Source organism: Bubalus bubalis, chromosome 4 (genome assembly GCF_019923935.1).
Source record: "Bubalus bubalis isolate 160015118507 breed Murrah chromosome 4, NDDB_SH_1, whole genome shotgun sequence".
Lineage (NCBI taxonomy): Eukaryota > Metazoa > Chordata > Mammalia > Artiodactyla > Bovidae > Bubalus > Bubalus bubalis.
In genome coordinates this window covers 123559413-123576580 of record NC_059160.1, presented here as the reverse complement: position 1 = coordinate 123576580, position 17168 = coordinate 123559413, and the positions used below count along the sequence as shown (strand labels likewise).

The 17168-nt window shown below is 40.6% G+C and overlaps 1 protein-coding gene across 3 annotated transcripts; it reads right to left on the bottom strand.

The window, feature by feature from the left end:
* Positions 1-3997: 3997 nt before the first annotated feature.
* Positions 3998-17142, bottom strand: SPRTN (SprT-like N-terminal domain). 3 transcript variants are annotated; one of them, XM_025284496.2, is made up of 6 exons: positions 17007-17142; positions 16435-16828; positions 15121-15220; positions 11001-11129; positions 7447-7714; positions 3998-6288 (listed from the first exon to the last, which is right to left on the bottom strand). In XM_025284496.2, the coding sequence occupies exons 2-6, from the start codon at positions 16653-16655 to the stop codon at positions 5540-5542; spliced, it is 1467 nt and encodes a 488-aa protein (XP_025140281.2). In that variant the 5' UTR covers positions 16656-16828; positions 17007-17142; the 3' UTR covers positions 3998-5539. The 3 variants fall into 3 exon arrangements, with proteins under 3 accessions (XP_025140281.2, XP_025140280.2, XP_006055603.3); XM_025284495.2 differs by having other exon boundaries at positions 16898-17031; XM_006055541.3 differs by lacking the exons at positions 16435-16828; positions 17007-17142 and adding an exon at positions 15900-16428.
* Positions 17143-17168: the final 26 nt, after the last annotated feature.

The window sequence follows — 17168 nt, the reverse complement described above, 5'->3', positions numbered from 1 at the left end:
TATCTGAAATTAAGATTAAATTGTAAGATACCCCAGGAAAAACAAATTCAACTGAAGATATAATCACTGTCATTGGGGAAAAAATAAAAAGTAGGAAAGCAGACCACAGTGCAATATAAAATAGTCAAAAAGGGTTAGAAAGCAGAAGGGGACACACGATGAGCACATGTGTTGTTTAGTCGCTAAGTCATGTCCAACTGTTTTGTGACCCCATGGACTGTAACCCACCAGTCCCCCTGTCCATGGGATTCTTCAAGCCAGAATACTGGAGTAGGTTTCCATTTCCTTCTCCAGGGAATCTTCCCAACCCAGTGATCAAACCCCTTCTCCTGCTTGGCAGGCTGATTTTTGACCAATGAGCCACCTGGAAAGCCCCTGTGTTGCAGTATGCTTACATGAAATAGCAACTAGAACGAACAGTTTACAAACAACAACATGGGTGACGAACAGACATGATAAGAAGCTAGACTCCATCCTACCATCTGGGGTCCTGTGAAAGTGAAACACTCAGTTGTGTCCAACTCTTTGCAACCCCATGGACTATACAGTCCATGAAATTCTCCAGGCCAGAATACTGGAGTGGGTAGCCTTCCCCTTCTCCAGGGGATCTTCTCAACCCAGGGGTTGAACCCAGGTGTTCCACATTACAGGCAGATTCTTTACCAGATGAGCCATTGAGGAAGTATTTGAATATCTTGATATTAAGAGTGCAACTGAACAAGTGTCTGCATGTATCTTACTGAATTATTTTAAATGTATACAAATACATATGAGGAATCTTGTTAAAAAGGAAATCCAGTTTTCTTTCATGTTTAGTTTGCAAGAAATGCTTATAACCTGGAATGATTTGGGTCTCAAGAAAATACACACATTTGATTCTTTGGAGAAGTATGGAGAAGAATCAGTGTTACATTAAGATGTTTTTGCGAAAGCAGGTAACAGTGAAAGTTGAGAAGTGCCTAGCCATTTGATGCACTTAACACAGAGAATTTAACAAGCTCCTCTTTGTTATACTAGACCTCTGATACAGGGGCAAACGACATTACATCCTAGGAAGCTTTCAGACTAATCAAGATGATAAGAGAGCAGAATAATAAGTATTAGACATTCAAAGGAAGAGTACTATGATTTTGAAAATAGTAGAAAATATAGGTCCCACCTTGTCTGGAAGACTTCCTGTTGGGGGTTACCGTGTTTTGCCATACTGGGTACTGGTTTCTTGCAGAAGACTGTACATTAGTGTTCAGAGTAAAAGGTGAAATATAAACAAGTTTAGGAAGATTAAGGTAGATCAGTAGATCTACCTCAGGTAGACCTGTAGATCAGTCTTTGAACAAGCACATACTCTTGATCATGCTGTGTCCCCTCTCCCAGGACTTGAGATCATAACCTGTCTTTTCCCTTTATGTGTCAGAACTAGTCATTGTTATTCCCATTGCTGAAGTTTCTCTTTCTCTTTGGCTTTGCTTTGCCTTCAGTTTTTCAGAGAAATTTAATGTACTAAGGTGGTTCAGATGGTAAAGAATCTGCCTGCAATGCGAGAGACCTGGGTTCAGTCCCTGGGTCGGAAAGATCCCCTGGAGGAGGGCATGGCAACCCACTCTAGTATTCTTGCCTGGAGAACCCCCATGGGCAGAGGAGCCTGGCGGGCTACTGCCATGGGGTCAGAGTCGGACATCAGTGAACAACTAAGCACAAGAGCGCCATCTGGTGTTCAGTAAGCAAGAGGGTAAATCTTTTGGTCGGTTTAGCACCAGAACCGAAGAAAGCAAACTGCAGCTTGTTTCTGTATTGCAGTCTACAGCATTGTAAAGTTTGATAATGAGAGGATTCCTGAATCATTACAGAACAAGTTTTTAACTTTTCATATCAAAAGATATGAGATGATGTGTATTTAACAGTGGAATGTTAGAAATAAAAAGCCAGAGCTAATCACCTGCCTACAATGTGGGAGACCTGGGTTCGTTCCCTGGGTCAGGAAGATCCCCTGGAGAAGGAAATGGCAATCCACTCCAGTACTCTTGCCTGGACAACCCCATGGACGGAGGAGCCTGGTAGGTTATAGTCCATGGAGTCGCAAAGAGTCTGGACATGACTGAGTGACTTCACTTTCAGAGAATTTAATCTGTAATAATAATTGTCTAATAGAGTTTTACTTCATCTGGTGGATATGCTACTCATTTCAGTTCAGTTGCTCAGTTGTGTCCGACTCTTTGCAACCCCATGAATTGCAGCACAAGAGGCCTCCCTGTCCATCACCAACTCCTGGAATCCACCTAAACCCATGTACATTGAGTTGGTGATGCCATCCAGCCATCTCATCCTCTGCCGTCCCCTTCTCCTCCTGCCCCCAATCCCTCCCAGCATCAGAGTCTTTTCCAATGAGTCAACTCTTCGCATGAGGTGGCCAAAGTACTGGAGTTTCAGCTTTAGCATCATTCCTTCCAAAGAAATCCCAGGGCTGATCTCCTTCAGAATGGACTGGTTGGATCTCCTTGCAGTCCAAGGGACTCTCAAGAATCTTCTCCAACACCACAGTTCAAAAGTATCAATTCTTCGGCGCTCAGCCTTCTTCACAGTCCAACTCTCACATCCATACATGACCACAGGAAAAACCATAGCCTTGACTAGACGGACCTTTGTTGGCAAAGTAATGTCTCTGCTTTTGAACATGCTAGGTTGGTCATAACTTTCCTTCCAAGGAGTAAGCGTCTTTTTAATTTCATGGCTAGTGATATGCTACTAGTCGACAACAAATACAACAAATTTCCAAAAAGGCATCAATAATCTCAAGGATAAAAAATCAAAACAAAGAACAGGAACCCACTGCCCCTCAATAAGGATTAACTGCAAAGAGCTCAGCTTCTTTTCAAGGCAGCCCAGTGAGGAGATCCTGCAGGTATCCCAGGTATAGGATCCCAGCTGGGTACTAAGTCTAAGTCTGAGGAAAGTTACAGCTCCTGCCTCTTTCACTGTGACGTTCTTACTTAAAACTCCCATAAGCTTTGGAAAGAAAATAAAATCTCAGAGCTTTTGGACCATGGGATAAAGTGTGCTTCCCTTCTCTCCTTCCCCATCTCTTCAAATGAAGGGCAGTAACATTTAAAAGTTGACCCCTAATGATTTTTAAAAGTGAAAAACCAACAGAACGTAAAACTGATTGTTTTTCCTAATATAAAACAGCAGATTTGGGAGTATCAGAATTCTTAGATATTGAAATGAAGTCTTAATTCCAAATTTTAAATTAACTTCAACTTTCTTGCCAGTTAACATATTCCCATCATCCCTTAAAACTGACCAAATCTTATTTTACAACCTAAATATTTCTGGAAGCCATCTTCTCTCCATCCCACCCCCGCCCCCACCGTGAACCCCTCAAAACACTTCTCGGATGTTCTTGGCTGGTGTATAAGCCTCCCTGATCCCCACAGCCCCACCCCAACGTGAATCAACAGATGTGTATTAACAGGGACCATACAAACGATGTAAGTGGAGAATGCGATAGATGGGTTTTTCAGCCTCAAAGGTTTACTCGAATCTGTCCTGTCTGCAGTCTTTCTCCTTCTACCATTTCACCCTTCACATTTTACTCTGTTCATCTGGAACAGCTCAGTTCTCCCAGTAGAAGAACTGCTGCCAGACCTTAGTGTTCCTTCTCTCTGCAAGGCTCTTTCTCCCCATCCTGCTCTGGACTAACTTGACTTGCCCTAGAACACTCAACTTTGGTGTAGAGTTTGTCTCCTCCATCTCCTGAAGCCCCGGGCTGGGCTGATTGTCCTTTCCAGTTCCCACAGTACTTAACTATTTTGAAATTACTCTGCTTTTGTTTCACTCCCCGATAGGTTGTACTACTCCTTGAGGCCATGGGTGGGCTATCATATACTTCACAGAACCAGAGCTTTGTATGGTTTTGGCACACAAAAAAATGTTTCCTAAACATAATTTGTTAAATGATCTTGTATGAGAGTATAAATGTATATATTCAACATAATACACATTTTAAGTCATTTATAAATATTTATTAAATACTATGGTTTAACTTCATGCTTCAGAAGAATCAAAACTCATAAACACTCACTGAGATAGGCTAAAAATGAAAAGGACAGAACAATAATGTCTCATACATTGCTGGTAGGTAAACTGGCAGGATTTACTGAAGCTAAACAGAAGCTGGTGACCTGGTGACCCTGCATTTCCAGTCTGGGGATATGCTCAACAGAAACGAATAAGAATGTTCTTAGCAGCACTGTTCACCAATGGCCAGCCCCAAACAGATGATGCCAATGTTTGTTAATATTAGAATGATAAATTGGCATATTCATACAAGCAGTGCAGAGCAATGAAAAGAATGAACTTCTGCTACCCACAGCAACAAAGACACGACTTCATGAAGTTCAAAAACTAACTTGAGGTGACAGATGAAAACAATGGTTACCTGGGGGCTGTGGGTATTGACTAGAAGAGACGCCCATGAGGACACCTTCTAGGGTAACTTCTAGAGATCACACAGAGGGGAGCCCAGCTGCACCTATGTATGTAAAAGTCATGTTGCAACAAAGAAAAAGAAAAAACTTATGAACTAAGGCCTTGAAAATATGCCAACAGGCTGGCGTTATAGTCATGAGACAACAAAGTAAATTTCATCAAACTATCTTTGTCCCTTTGTTGTAACATAAAAAAGAATTTTTTTTAAAAGAAATACTTTGCATAGGCAAAATGGTATTCCTAAATGGTTTCAACTTTGGCTTACGGTTCATAATACTGTTTCCAGATGATGTTTCACTTGTACATGAACTAGGCAACTTTGTTATATTACTTAGCATCTAAAATTTTGAAAAAACAGCTAAGCTCTGGCCTACAGAATTACAATAGCTATTTGTCACTAGCGATATTCCAAAAGAAATTTATTTTACTATACTTATCTATAAGTAGATACTGTAAGTATCAATATATAGAACACATATAATATCTATATAATATTTACTATAAATATCCATTTACTATAAAATCTGCCACCTTTTAGTGAAACAGAAAAATTAAAATCTTTATAATATAGGAAATGTTAAAATTTGGAAGAAAAAAACCCAAAAACCTTGAGTACCCTAAAACAACTAGTTCGTAATTTTGGTCAATATGTCTGACACTATGGATATTACCAGTTCTGGGAACGAATTTTAATATTAATAATGAAATATTCAATTTAACCAAATACCTGACAGAATTCCTCACTGAATGTTTTAAGGAAAATAAAAAGATTAACAGATTTAAATACTTTTAAAAGCCAGAAAGAAGTATCTAAAAATTATACATGAAGGCATCCAGAAGAAATTCTGGGCTCCAGTGTACATAAAACAAAAGTATAGCACCTCTAGGCAAAATATTTTTTAATTACAATCTCATATGTTTATATAAAGTAGAACATTTAATATTGATGAACTAGATTATAACCTGCAAATCTTATTAGTCAGGAATTCCTGAGTGTAGTAGTGAGGCAATAAAGGTGGACATTGGAGGCCCGTTCATTTTTCAGAGATTTTTTTCAGCTTTTGACTTGGGTGCTATCACGTTCAAGGCACCAGTCCAAGTGCTCATTAATCTGTGTCTCTGAAACCTCGTCCTGACACACAGGACAGTGCACCGCCCTGCTCTGACCGCATGCACCGCTGGGACCCTGCGCTGCAGCTGGAGGATGCGAACGACTCGTCACACCACCACCACCACCGCTCTGCACTTGCTCCTTCTTGATAAAAAAGAGGTCAAAAAAAGTCTTGTCTTCTATCCTGGGTCGTTTACTTGGGAGTTTACCTTCAGGCCCACCTGCATCCTGGGGCGCAGTGACAGATGTTGATTCCATGGCTTTTAAGGAATCTCTTAGAGATGTCCTGGAAGATGTAACCCTCCTTTGAGAACCGGAAGAGACTGACTTTGTAGTGCTGTCGCCCACTGTGAGGCTCTTCACTGGAGACCCACTCACACTTCTGAAAGCCTTGCTGCTGGCAACGGACACTTTAGAGAAGTAGTTGCTTAAGACATTCTGATGACTGGTACTGAGAACAGGGGATGCTACGGAAGTCTTTTTACTTGGACCATTCTGTTCAAATTTCACCTCAGTTTTAGAATGAGGTCTCAGGGCATTTGCTGAATGGTCTTGACTTAAAGGCTCTTGGCTTTCATTAATAGCATGTGAAGTGATACATTTCCCAGATGAAATATTGCTGGTTTCCCCTAGGACATAACCTTTCCCGGTAAAGGGGATTAACAGCTGTTTCTCCCCTCTGTTCGGTTTGTCTGCAAAAGAAGCAAGATTTTTCCTTGATTCAAAATTTATACCATAACAAGTATTAAGCTAATGGATAGTTTTTCCAAATGAAAGAATACTGTTTTGTTCTAACTTAGAACTATACTGTAATTCTCTATTAACAGGAGGACAACCTTCAGCAGTCAGAAAGCTCTGATATCAAGAACACATAAAGGACAAAAACACCCTCTCTTCAAAACAAAACACCATCTCATACTTAGATAAGCAGTTCTATCATGCAAATATCAATAGCAGAATAACTTTTATCAAGAAAACTGCCTTTAGTACTCTTAACCGTGTCCCATATGGGGAAAATCTGCTACTGCATTATCTTCCCAGCTCACAAAACAGGATATAATCTTTTGACATAAATTCTTCTATAGTTTCTCAACTTAGTAAACGTTTCAGATTTGAGAAAGCTTATGTCCATGAATCCTTATCACATCCAATCAACAACTTCCCAAGGGAAGAAACTAACTTTAGTAACCTGGTTACCCCTTCAAAGGGCAGTAACTCTGAACTGCAGAGGAAGGGGGTAAATCTTGAAGTGTTAGCATATACGTGCCATATCCTTTTCCCATTCTTCTAATGAAAATACATACATCAACAGAAGTTGCTTGGATGGACTCCAACTGATAGGAAGGGGTGTAGCTAGGACTTACATTCCGGGCATTGTTATTTGAATTACTGTTTTTACCTTGACAATCTTTTTTTTGCCTTCTGTTTCCTAATGACCCAGTGAGTCAGGAGAGGGAAAGGGACTTTACCCTTAAATTTTAGCAGTGGAAACTATTCCCACTTTTTCTCACAAATATATAGAGCAAAATATATTTTTCTACCACTGTTTTATGGACAATGGGATTTTTTTCCACTTTAAGTCCACACTTGAAAACATCTACACAAGAAACACTCTTCATCTTTTTTTTTTCTTCAAAAAATGTTTCTTCAAAAAAGGGTTTTATCTCTAACAAGAGAAAAATAATTAAAAAAAATTAAAATGGGCTTCGGTTGAAACCAAGTTTCTTGTTTTGCCTTTTTTTCTTTTGAATACATTAATTAAAGCTTTATCTTAATGCCAGTTCTCTGAAGTGTCCTTCAGAGAACTAGCCACGGTAGTGGAAAAGTAGGAAGACTATAAGCAGACTTACCTTTCCTCTCTGCTTCTGACACTGGCTGCTTTGTCAGTTTTGTCTTTCCTTTGCCCTTTTTTGAGTAGTTCTCTGGCTCCTTGATTTTGATGTAAGTGCCTCCACAGGTCTTCTGGTGCTGCGCCCACCAGTAGTCACGGGCGGAGGGTGCCCTGTTGGTGGCGCGCTTCACATAGCCGTAATAGGGCTTGCTGCGCTGGCACGGCCCGGTGCAGCGCCACCAGTGCTGGCGGTACTCGTCCACCTCTTCGTGGAAAGTGTGGTACACCTGGGCGACACACAGTTCTTAGCGTTAAGTAGGCAAGTTAACAATTTTAAGAAAATATATGTAATAAATAAGCACCCACAACTTTTTTTTTAAACTTTCCAACTTCTCAAGGGTTTTCTGAAATTATGTTTTGGGAAAGACAGTAACTATATTTAGCTTCTCTTCAAAAGTTCATTTTAATGGGAATTAGCAGATTCCCATAATTTAGTGCTACATAAACTATGTAAAGATAGAAAAATGTGAGACTAGAAGACAAATTTAAAAAAACAAAAAGCTTCTATACATGGTATGTCTTAGAAACCCAATTTCTAAAGGATGAAAAACTAGGATAAAGATTTTATAGGATGTCATATTCAGTAAGAACTGTTCCCACTGCTTAGGTTGAAATTTCCCCTATAGGTAACCATACCAAAGGATTCCGGAGGACTCTTCCCTATCAACTCTGGGCCCACACACAAGCACCCGGTCTCAGGCTGCCTCTGCCAAATCCATTCTCCACATTCGCCCAGCTCTGCTCATTTCCTCACAACAAGCTTTCTGGGGTACCACTGTATCTGTTTATAGGTGAAAAGCTCTCCAGTGTTTGAATGTTCTCATCCTTGTATCCGTAGTGGTTATTACCAGCTTGGCATAAGGAAGGTGCTCAGTAAGTGTTTGGTGATTGAGTGAATGAGAAACTTCACTGAGACAAATTCTCTTTAAATGTGCTTTTCAGTCCTTGAACAGGATCCCTCTGTTTCACCCTCTAGATGAAATCTTACTTATAACCTAAGCAGCAGACAGACAGAGAAGAGTTCAGGCTGAAAGGAAGGTGAGCCCTCCCACATGGCACTGAGGCTGGCACGGCACCATTTTACAAATGATACTTCCAAATGACTGAGGAACTTTTCCTCCTGTCCTCTCAGTGGAACGTTATTAGTTTTATAAGGTAAGGAGCAACAGCAGCATATGAGTTTTGTTTTTTTTTTAAGCTCTTAATAAATTCCCCTTGTGGGAAACAATACTAAGCTTTTTGTAACTCTACAGATAGTTTTATATTCACTATCTCTCTACTATAAGCAAACAAATTGTATTATTTGGCAAGCATGCAAGCAATGCAAATTATAGTAAGCGCAGAAGAGACTGGAGGACAGGTTTGGGAACAAGGAGGCTTGTAAGACCCTGCCTTCTCTCTTATGTTGAGAACACCTCGCCTAGTAATTCAGTGGTAAAAAAGACAGGGAATTGGATCTATTCTGATTCCAACTTCTGTAATTCCTATAGCCTGGGGCTGTAACTTTAACAATGCAGTTAACTAAAAACTGTCCTCAATGTGGATGCCCCATGGAGTCTGCTATAACAGAATGTAACCTGGGAAAGCAAGGGCTGTCTACCTGATAAAACCTCCTGAATTCTCTTCCAACTGAACAACAGGAAGTACACTGGAATTTTGCTTAAAGTGTAAAAGTCTTTTATGCTAGCAACTGCGTAATTCCTTTGCTAATCTGGATTTTATGTGACTGTGTTAAAGCAAGCCACTTATTTGATGTGAAAGGACCTCAGTCCAGTAATGAAATGAGCTCTCTAAAAAATTAAACTGACAGCTAGAAAATAATACATGGAGGGTGAGTACTCTCCCTTTCCATCACACTGGCTTTTACTGCTTTTTAAAATAAGGAAATTTCTAAACACTAAACAAACCAAGGCATTTAATCTCTGTAGGAATTAATATTTATTTTGGTTCAGTTCAATTCAGTACTTGCTAAGTGATCTAACCAGTCCATTCTAAAGGAGATCAGTCCTGGGTGTTCACTGGAAGGACTGATGCTAAAGCGGAGACTCCAATACTTTGGCCACCTCATGCAAAGAGTTGACTCATTGGAAAAGACTGATGCTGGGAAGGATTGGGGCCAGGAGGAGAAGGGGGACAACAGAGGATGAGATGGCTGGATGGCATCACCAACTCAATGGACATGAGTTTGGGTGAACTCCGGGAGTTGGTGATGGACAGGGAGGCAGGGCCACTCCAGTACTCTTGCCTGGAAAATCCCATGGATGGAGGAGCCTGGTGGGCTGCAGTCCATGGGGTCGCTAAGAGTCGGACATGACTGAGCGACTTCACTTTCACTTTTCACTTTCATGCACTGGAGAAGGAAATCACAACCCACTCCAGTGTTCTTCCCTGGAGAATCCCAGGGACGGCAGAGCCTGGTGGGCTGCTGTCTATGGGGTTGCGCAGAGTCGGACACGACTGAAGCGACTTAGCAGCAGCAGCAGCAGCAGGGAGGCTTGGCGTGCTGTGATTCATGGGGTAGCAGAGAGTCGGACACGACTGAGCAACTGAAGTGCTTGTAGAGGCACTATGTTATACATCTTGTGCAGGTGTGTGTAAAGATACACAGGTGTGTATAAAGATAGGTAAGAGCCACCCTATTGGGGTATGAAAGCAGAATATAACATTGTAAAAGGCTACATATCTGCTGAGGAGGTTAAAATGAGGGAGAAGTTATATCCCACTGTAAAAATGAAGATCATTTTGACAGAAAATAGAAGAGGCACATTTTAGGGAGAGACTATATGAGGAAAGGCAGAGATGAAAAGTTCCGTTAGAAACATGGGCAGGGGAGTTGTGAAAAGTAAAAAAAAAAAGGAACAGTGAGGTTACTGGATAAAATGAATGTACAATAACAAAGACAACTAAAATTTAATTAGTACCCAAACTGCACTAAAATGTTTTTGCTTGCGTTTTCTCTCGCCCTCACAAGGATCCAGTAGCCTAAGGATTGTTATCATCCTCCTTTTAGTGCGAGTAAACCAAAGCATGGAAGAGTTTAAGCAGGTCCCACCATCAGGGGCGCCAGCATCGGGAAGTAGGCAACCTGACTCTTCCTGCTTTCTGACCCCAGGCTCTCCCACCTCCCACATTATGCAGAAATGCAAGTCACAGACTTCTGATGAAGGGAGTAACATATAATAGAAGCAGAATATAGGACAGATTGAAGGAAGAGACAATGAGGAAACCTAATTAGGAGATGTTAGTAATAGTCCAGAAGAGAGGTACTCAGGCCTGCAAGAACTCTGCACAAGCTGCTCCCAGAGGTTAGAGATCTCAGGGATGTCACTAGAACTGCTGTCTTCTACTATGGGGTCCCAGATAAGCCGGTCTGCTTCTCTGGGCCCCTCACTTGCCCTGGGAAATCCTCAAACACAGTATTTGTTTCTACCCAGTTCTCTATTTTTAATTAAATCCCAAGAAATACTGAATAAATAACTACTAAATATCATAAATGTGTGTGGCTTTATATACCGTTATATTGGCTCCTGTCAGGCGATTGATGCGATGCATATGCTTACAAAACTCTGGACCATGCCCTTCCCGATCTTTATCATTATTAGTGACAAATAAATAGGCATGTATCATTTCATGCAAGAGAGTCTGAAACAAAAAACAATCACATTAATTTGTTATGGTGCTTCTGAAAATAAAAATGCTTTTCTGACTCTACCTGGAGTCTTAACCTTCTTTGGATCACAGGCTCCTTTCACATACTGACAGAAGTCATGAACCATCTTTCTAGAAAAATTATGTAAGCACACAGTCCCAAAACTTTGCATATAATATCCAAAGTCCTGTAGATCCCAGGTTAATTCCCTGTTCCAAGGAAGCCTTTTTAATTATTAACCAAAATCCACTAGAAAAGACTGATAAATTCAGCTACATGAAAATTTTAAAATTCTGTATGGGGAAAAAAAATGTTATCAGTAAAGTAAAAAAAACAAACTCAGGAAAATATATGTGCAACTATCTCACAGGCTATTAACTCCTAAATTATAAAGCACTCCTAAAAATCAACAGGAAAATGATCAACAATCTGATTTTAAAATAGGCAAATGTCATGGACAGATCACAGAAAATGAAATACAAATGATCCATAAACATATGAAAAAATGCTCAACTTCATTTGTAAAAACAGATATGTGAGTTATTACATAAGTATATAACTTCTTGCTTATTGAGACTGGTAAAACTAAAGTTTGACACTATTAGTAAAGCTAAGGGAAAATAAGCATTCCCATGTATCACTGATTGTTGTTGTTGTTGTTTAGTCAAGAAGTCGTGTCTCACTCTTTGCAACCCCATGGACCACAGCCCGCCACGCTCCATTGTCTATAGGATTTCCCAGGCAAGAATACTAGAGTGGCTTGCCATTTCCTCCTCCAGGGGATCTTCCCAACCCCAGTTGATCCCCAGTTTTTTGCACTGACAAGCAGATTCTTTACCAGAATCTAGTAGATTTAGCCAGATTTAGCCAGAATCTGGCTCAGTAGCCACCACGGATCACTGGTAGGAATGCAAAATAGTACAACCCTTCTGGAAAATTTGGTAACATCTAACATATTTACAAACACATTTATTGTTGGACTCAGCAACACCTAGACTAAAATGAAAGGCCATGTGTATGAGGTATTTCATTGTGGCACTGCTTACAATAGTGAAAGAGTGAAAACAATGTTTAGCAATAGGGGCCTCATTGAAAGAACTATGGTACAGCCACATAATGGAATTCTATGTAGCCATAAAAAAGAATGAAAAGTATCTCTATGAAATGATATGGAGGAGGCTATAGAATGTATTGTTTTAACAGAAAAAGGCAAGGTACAGAAGAGTGTACTCAGCATTTTATATAAGAAGTATGCTATGTGGTGGGGAGTAGATAAGAGTGGATATAAATACTGGCAAAAGAGAATGATAGGAAAAAAACTAACAACAGTATCCTTTATAGGTGAAAAGGTCAGAATAGAGGCATGGGGGAGACCAAGATTTCTCTGTGTATAGTCTTCTGTAGTTTGAGGATTTTAAATCATGTAAAATTTTAAAACAATAAAACTTACTGCTCATTCCATACCAAGGATGGAATAATTTAGGTATAAAGTTTAAAAAAGCATTTATGGCTGATATTTCATAATCTATTCTAAAAACAGTGAAAATCATAAAGGTCCTCAAAAGCATAGCTTTTTTCATAATCCTCCATAATTTTTTTTTAAATTTTCATCAGAAATACTAGATTGGCATTAATGAATTTTAGTTGTATAGAATTATATGAATAAAGAAATGCAGAAATCAAACATTTACCAACTCTCATCTTTTCAAGACAATGCCACTCTATTGAGACTCAAATTCAAAGGTCATTCTACATTTCAGATGTTTTTCAACATTCTAAAATACTAACTATTCTCATTAAAGAGAAAACAACTTAGGTTCCTAATTTTTGGTTCAATTCAAACATGTCTTGAAAATGGTACATGGCATTTTACTGAACATTTCCATTTTTATTTATCTACCATTTTCCACATTTGGCTCTATCTATACATCATTGTCCCCAAACACCTCAATTTCCCACCATTGTAATATATATGGTCAAAAACAACTACTTCTAGACCTAAATATGCCATAAGCCTAGTGGCCTCACTTTTGTCCACAGCATACCCATTCCTTCTGCCAAAAGTAGTCTCCTCTACCATGTCTACATGTCAGAATTCAATTCTGTCCTGTTAGGCTCGCCTCCTGGAGAAGGAAATGGCAACCCACTCATGTTCTTGCCTGGGAAATCCCATGGACAGAGGAGCCTGGAGGGCTGCAGTCACAAAGAGTTGGACATGACTTAGCAACTGAACAACAACAAACATCAAAAGCAAATTCTAGAATAACTAGATTAGTCTGGCACACAGTAGGTACTCAATACAGTGAGTGGTAGGCGTGCTGATGTTAGTAGTAATGAAATCCAGATCTGTAAAACTTTTCTTTACCTCCTTAACCAGTTTAAGTTTTCTCCTTTTCTGAATTCTATTCATTATAATTTAGGAAGCTACTTCAAATACAGGCCAGTCCCTCTATTCCTCCATCCATCTTACTCCTGATTTTATATTATAACTTTCTGCCAACAGCAAATGCTCACTTGAAGCATTACCACATAGTTCCCATTTTCTTCTTGCCTATTACCTTAAGAAAAAAATCATTCATGTGTTATTTAAACCAACATTATTTATGCAACAAATTCAATTTTCAATTAGGGCTGTTCCAATTAGCGCTCCTTGTAAGGTTGATTTGGTTAATCATATTGTTTAATTTTTTAAAATGCTTTAGTGTTTTTTTCCTGCTTCTTCACTGAATTACTAACCGAATTGTGTTTTTATCTACAACTATGACTGTAGATCGCTTATTTCTCTTATTCATTTCTGCTGATTGATGCTTCATGTTTAAAGCTTAAAGCTATGCTATTACTTTTAGGGTCATTATGTGTCTGTATTTAATAGGTTATTTTATCATTTTAAAATGTCTCCCTTTTTTCTAGTAAAACTTCTTCCCTTAAAATCTTTATATTAATACTAGATAGCCATAACAATTTTCTGTTGTCTAATATTTGGAAGATATGCTTTTTCTCATCCTTTTATATTTAACATATGTGTGTCTTTGTTTTAATCACATCTCGGTTAATGTCATATGCCATTCCATGTCTTTAACTGGAATGTTTAGTCCATTTACATTTAATATAATAACTGATATTGTTTTTATGTTCACCTTTCTATTTCATCTGGGTTTTGTCCCTTTATTAGTTTCTTTTTTATTGAGTATTTCTGTTGTACTACTTTAACATTTAGTAGTATTTAAAAAAAAATGATTACAAAAAAGTAACAAAAAATGTACCATCTTAACTATTTTAAGTGTACAGTTCAGTGGTGCTAAGTACATTCACATTGTTGTGAAACCCACTACTTTTTGTTATCCTTACACAACATATTTCCAGGCATATTTTAACTTATTTCCCATCCAACCTCTACCACCTATGCTCTCTTGTGCATACATTTCAAGTGATACAATTGAGGCAAGATAACTCACGCCAGATATATCTTGAGGATTTCCAGGCAACTACTGGACTCAACTAAACACAACTGAGGGCTCCTACTGCTTCATTCAGCTATTAGAAGTGATCACCATCTCTAGATATGAAGTGTGCCCTCACATTGGTTTGTTCTGCCAGCTCAGCTATATGTCATGGGAGGACACCATGGTGGCTGAACAGAAGAGAATCAAAATTTGTGTGTCTCAATAAAAAGATCTGGATCTTAACTTTCTGGCTGCTTCTAAACCAACTACTTTGTCTATCTGAACCTTATTTATAAAAATAAGGATAACACATACTGAACATAAACAGGATTGTTGTAAAAATCAAAGTAGCTAACATACCTGAAAGCCTCCAACTTTGAAACACTGTAAGAATATAAGGTAATCATTATTTGCCCCACAATAAAAGTTTGCAGTAAGGGAAAACTGATTTTTCCCCCTCATGTACTGGTTAATTTACAGCAGTCTAATAATAACTGTTTCTAAATTACTGAGCTAAGAATCAGGTTTATGCAAAGAATACCTCCACAAGATCTTTTCTTGGTCTCAGCTTTAAAAGGGGTTCACTGAGACGGATGGAACACATTCCACCCCTCCCTTCATAGCTGCATATCCCAGCACACCTGGAAAACAACCACCACAAAAATTGTTAATCATCAAATATACACAAAAGGAAAATAGAAACGAAAGAGCAAAATCCTTATCCACTGTTCTTGGACAATTCAGACCGAGAGAACTCTATGAAGGATGGCTTTCTTGAGAGTGTACCCACTCTGTTGGGAGATACTTGTATTTCATCCGAGTAGTGGCTTCCCTTACCCTTACCAGGCTATAACAGCTTGAAGATAATCCTATTTTGCTGCTCCCTGTCTCCTCCCTACAAGCTATGCTCAATCAGTTGTAGTGGTAAAGGCCAGATCTCCATTAGCATATGTCCAAAATTATAATGGAATCCTATATGAAAGAGATCGATACTTTAAACACACAACTTTGTATCAGATCTTCTCTCTTATTTTAGATGCTTTGATATCAAGTCAAAAACAAGTAGTGGTACACAACGACTTCTTAGACTTACTTGTTAACTCTGTTCATATACCGGGTACATTATCTCAAATCAGAATTTCTCAAACCTGGAGTGTCAGAAAGGGATCCTTTTATAGGCATCCCTTTAGATCCCCTGGATCCAGAAATATGGGAACATGAGCCCCTTCCCCACTCTGACTCCCGAGCTCACTGCTAAGTACACCACACGGTGTGTCCCTGGCACGCTCTCTTGGGGCAGATTCTGGCTGTTTCTCTTACCTGGGTCCTAAAGCACACCCATAAGACAAATCAGATAAGCGTTAACTCGCTTTTTAGTAACGGTTAAGGGCCTTTGGACTGTGCTGTGTGCTTAGTCGCTCAGCTGTGTCCGACTCTGAGACCCCACGGACTGTATGTAGCCCTCCAGGCTCCTCTGTCCATGGGATTCTCCAGGCAAGAATACTGGAATGGGTTGCCATGCCCTCCTCCACGGGATCTTCCCGACCTAGGGATCAAACACAGGTCTCCCAGGTCTCAGGCGGATTCTTTAACGTGTGAGCCGCCAGGGAAGCCCTTTCTAGTGAAGTGAGATTCAAAGAAACACACTTTTCTCTCACTGCGCCCCTTACAAGTCGGGATGGGCCACGGGGCTTTCTTAAAGTCGTTTAAGGTGAGAAGGGAAGAGGCTGGAAGGAAGATAATCCCTGTGGGGCCGCCTGCCCCAAATCCAGAGCCCGAGCTAACGCCGCCGGGACCGCGAGGGGAGACAGCAGGGCCGCCGGCGGCCCCGTCCCCAGCGGGGCTCGGGACTCACAGCGTCATCCGCACGCTCCACTTCACCTCGACCGCCTCCAGTTGGCCCCAGAAGAAACGGTCGTTGAACAGAACAAACAGGCCCTGTAAGTCAGGGGTAGGGTCCACCAACTCCCAAGACGCGTCCACCAGAGACAGGGGCTCCTGGGCCGGTTCGCGCTCCGAGACCTGCAAGTTCCACTCCTCCTGAAGCTGCAGTGCCAAAACCAGGTCTTCATCCATGGCTGCCGAGGTCCAGAGCGGGTAACTCCACGTCCTGGGGGGTCTGAGGGCCCAGTCGCGCGCCCAGGAGATACCGGCTTTCTGGTCAGTTCGCCGATCTCGCGAGACTCAGGGAAAACGGGCACGAGAACGAGAGCTTAGCTTGTTCCAAACGCCGAAGTCAGATTCTGGGCCTTAAAAAAAAAGAACTCAGCGTGACACCACCTAGTAGGCTCAAACCTAAGGTTGAAGGTTTCAGATACCTGGTTACCGTCCTCACGGCTCACGAGTAACGTCAAACACCAACGACACACTCCGCCCATGCGTAGCACCTCGTAGTACCTATATCACTCTGCCCCGCCCTCCACTCACTTCCGCAGTAGCTTCTCCAGCGTAGGAGTCCTAGGCCGCTGAAGTTCCTGCGCAGGCGCATCGCCGGCACTCGGCCCCTTGCGCAGGCGCAGTGTCTGAAGTTCAGTCCCGGACGCAGGCGTATTCGTCTCTCTTACATCCTGCTTCCTTAGCCCTGGAGTT

What these genes read in the sequence shown, in the direction of transcription:
- SPRTN (XM_025284496.2), bottom strand. Translation starts at nt 16,655, where the DNA reads ATGGATGAAGACCTGGTTTTGGCACTGCAGCTTCAGGAGGAGTGGAAC. An exon ending in TGACAGGAGCCAATATAACG is followed by an intron (nt 7,715 to 11,000) that starts GTATATAAAGCC and finishes TGTGTCGCCCAG; the next exon opens with GTGTACCACACTTTCCACGA. An exon ending in GTCAGAAGCAGAGAGGAAAG is followed by an intron (nt 6,289 to 7,446) that starts GTAAGTCTGCTT and finishes CTTCTTTTGCAG; the next exon opens with ACAAACCGAACAGAGGGGAG.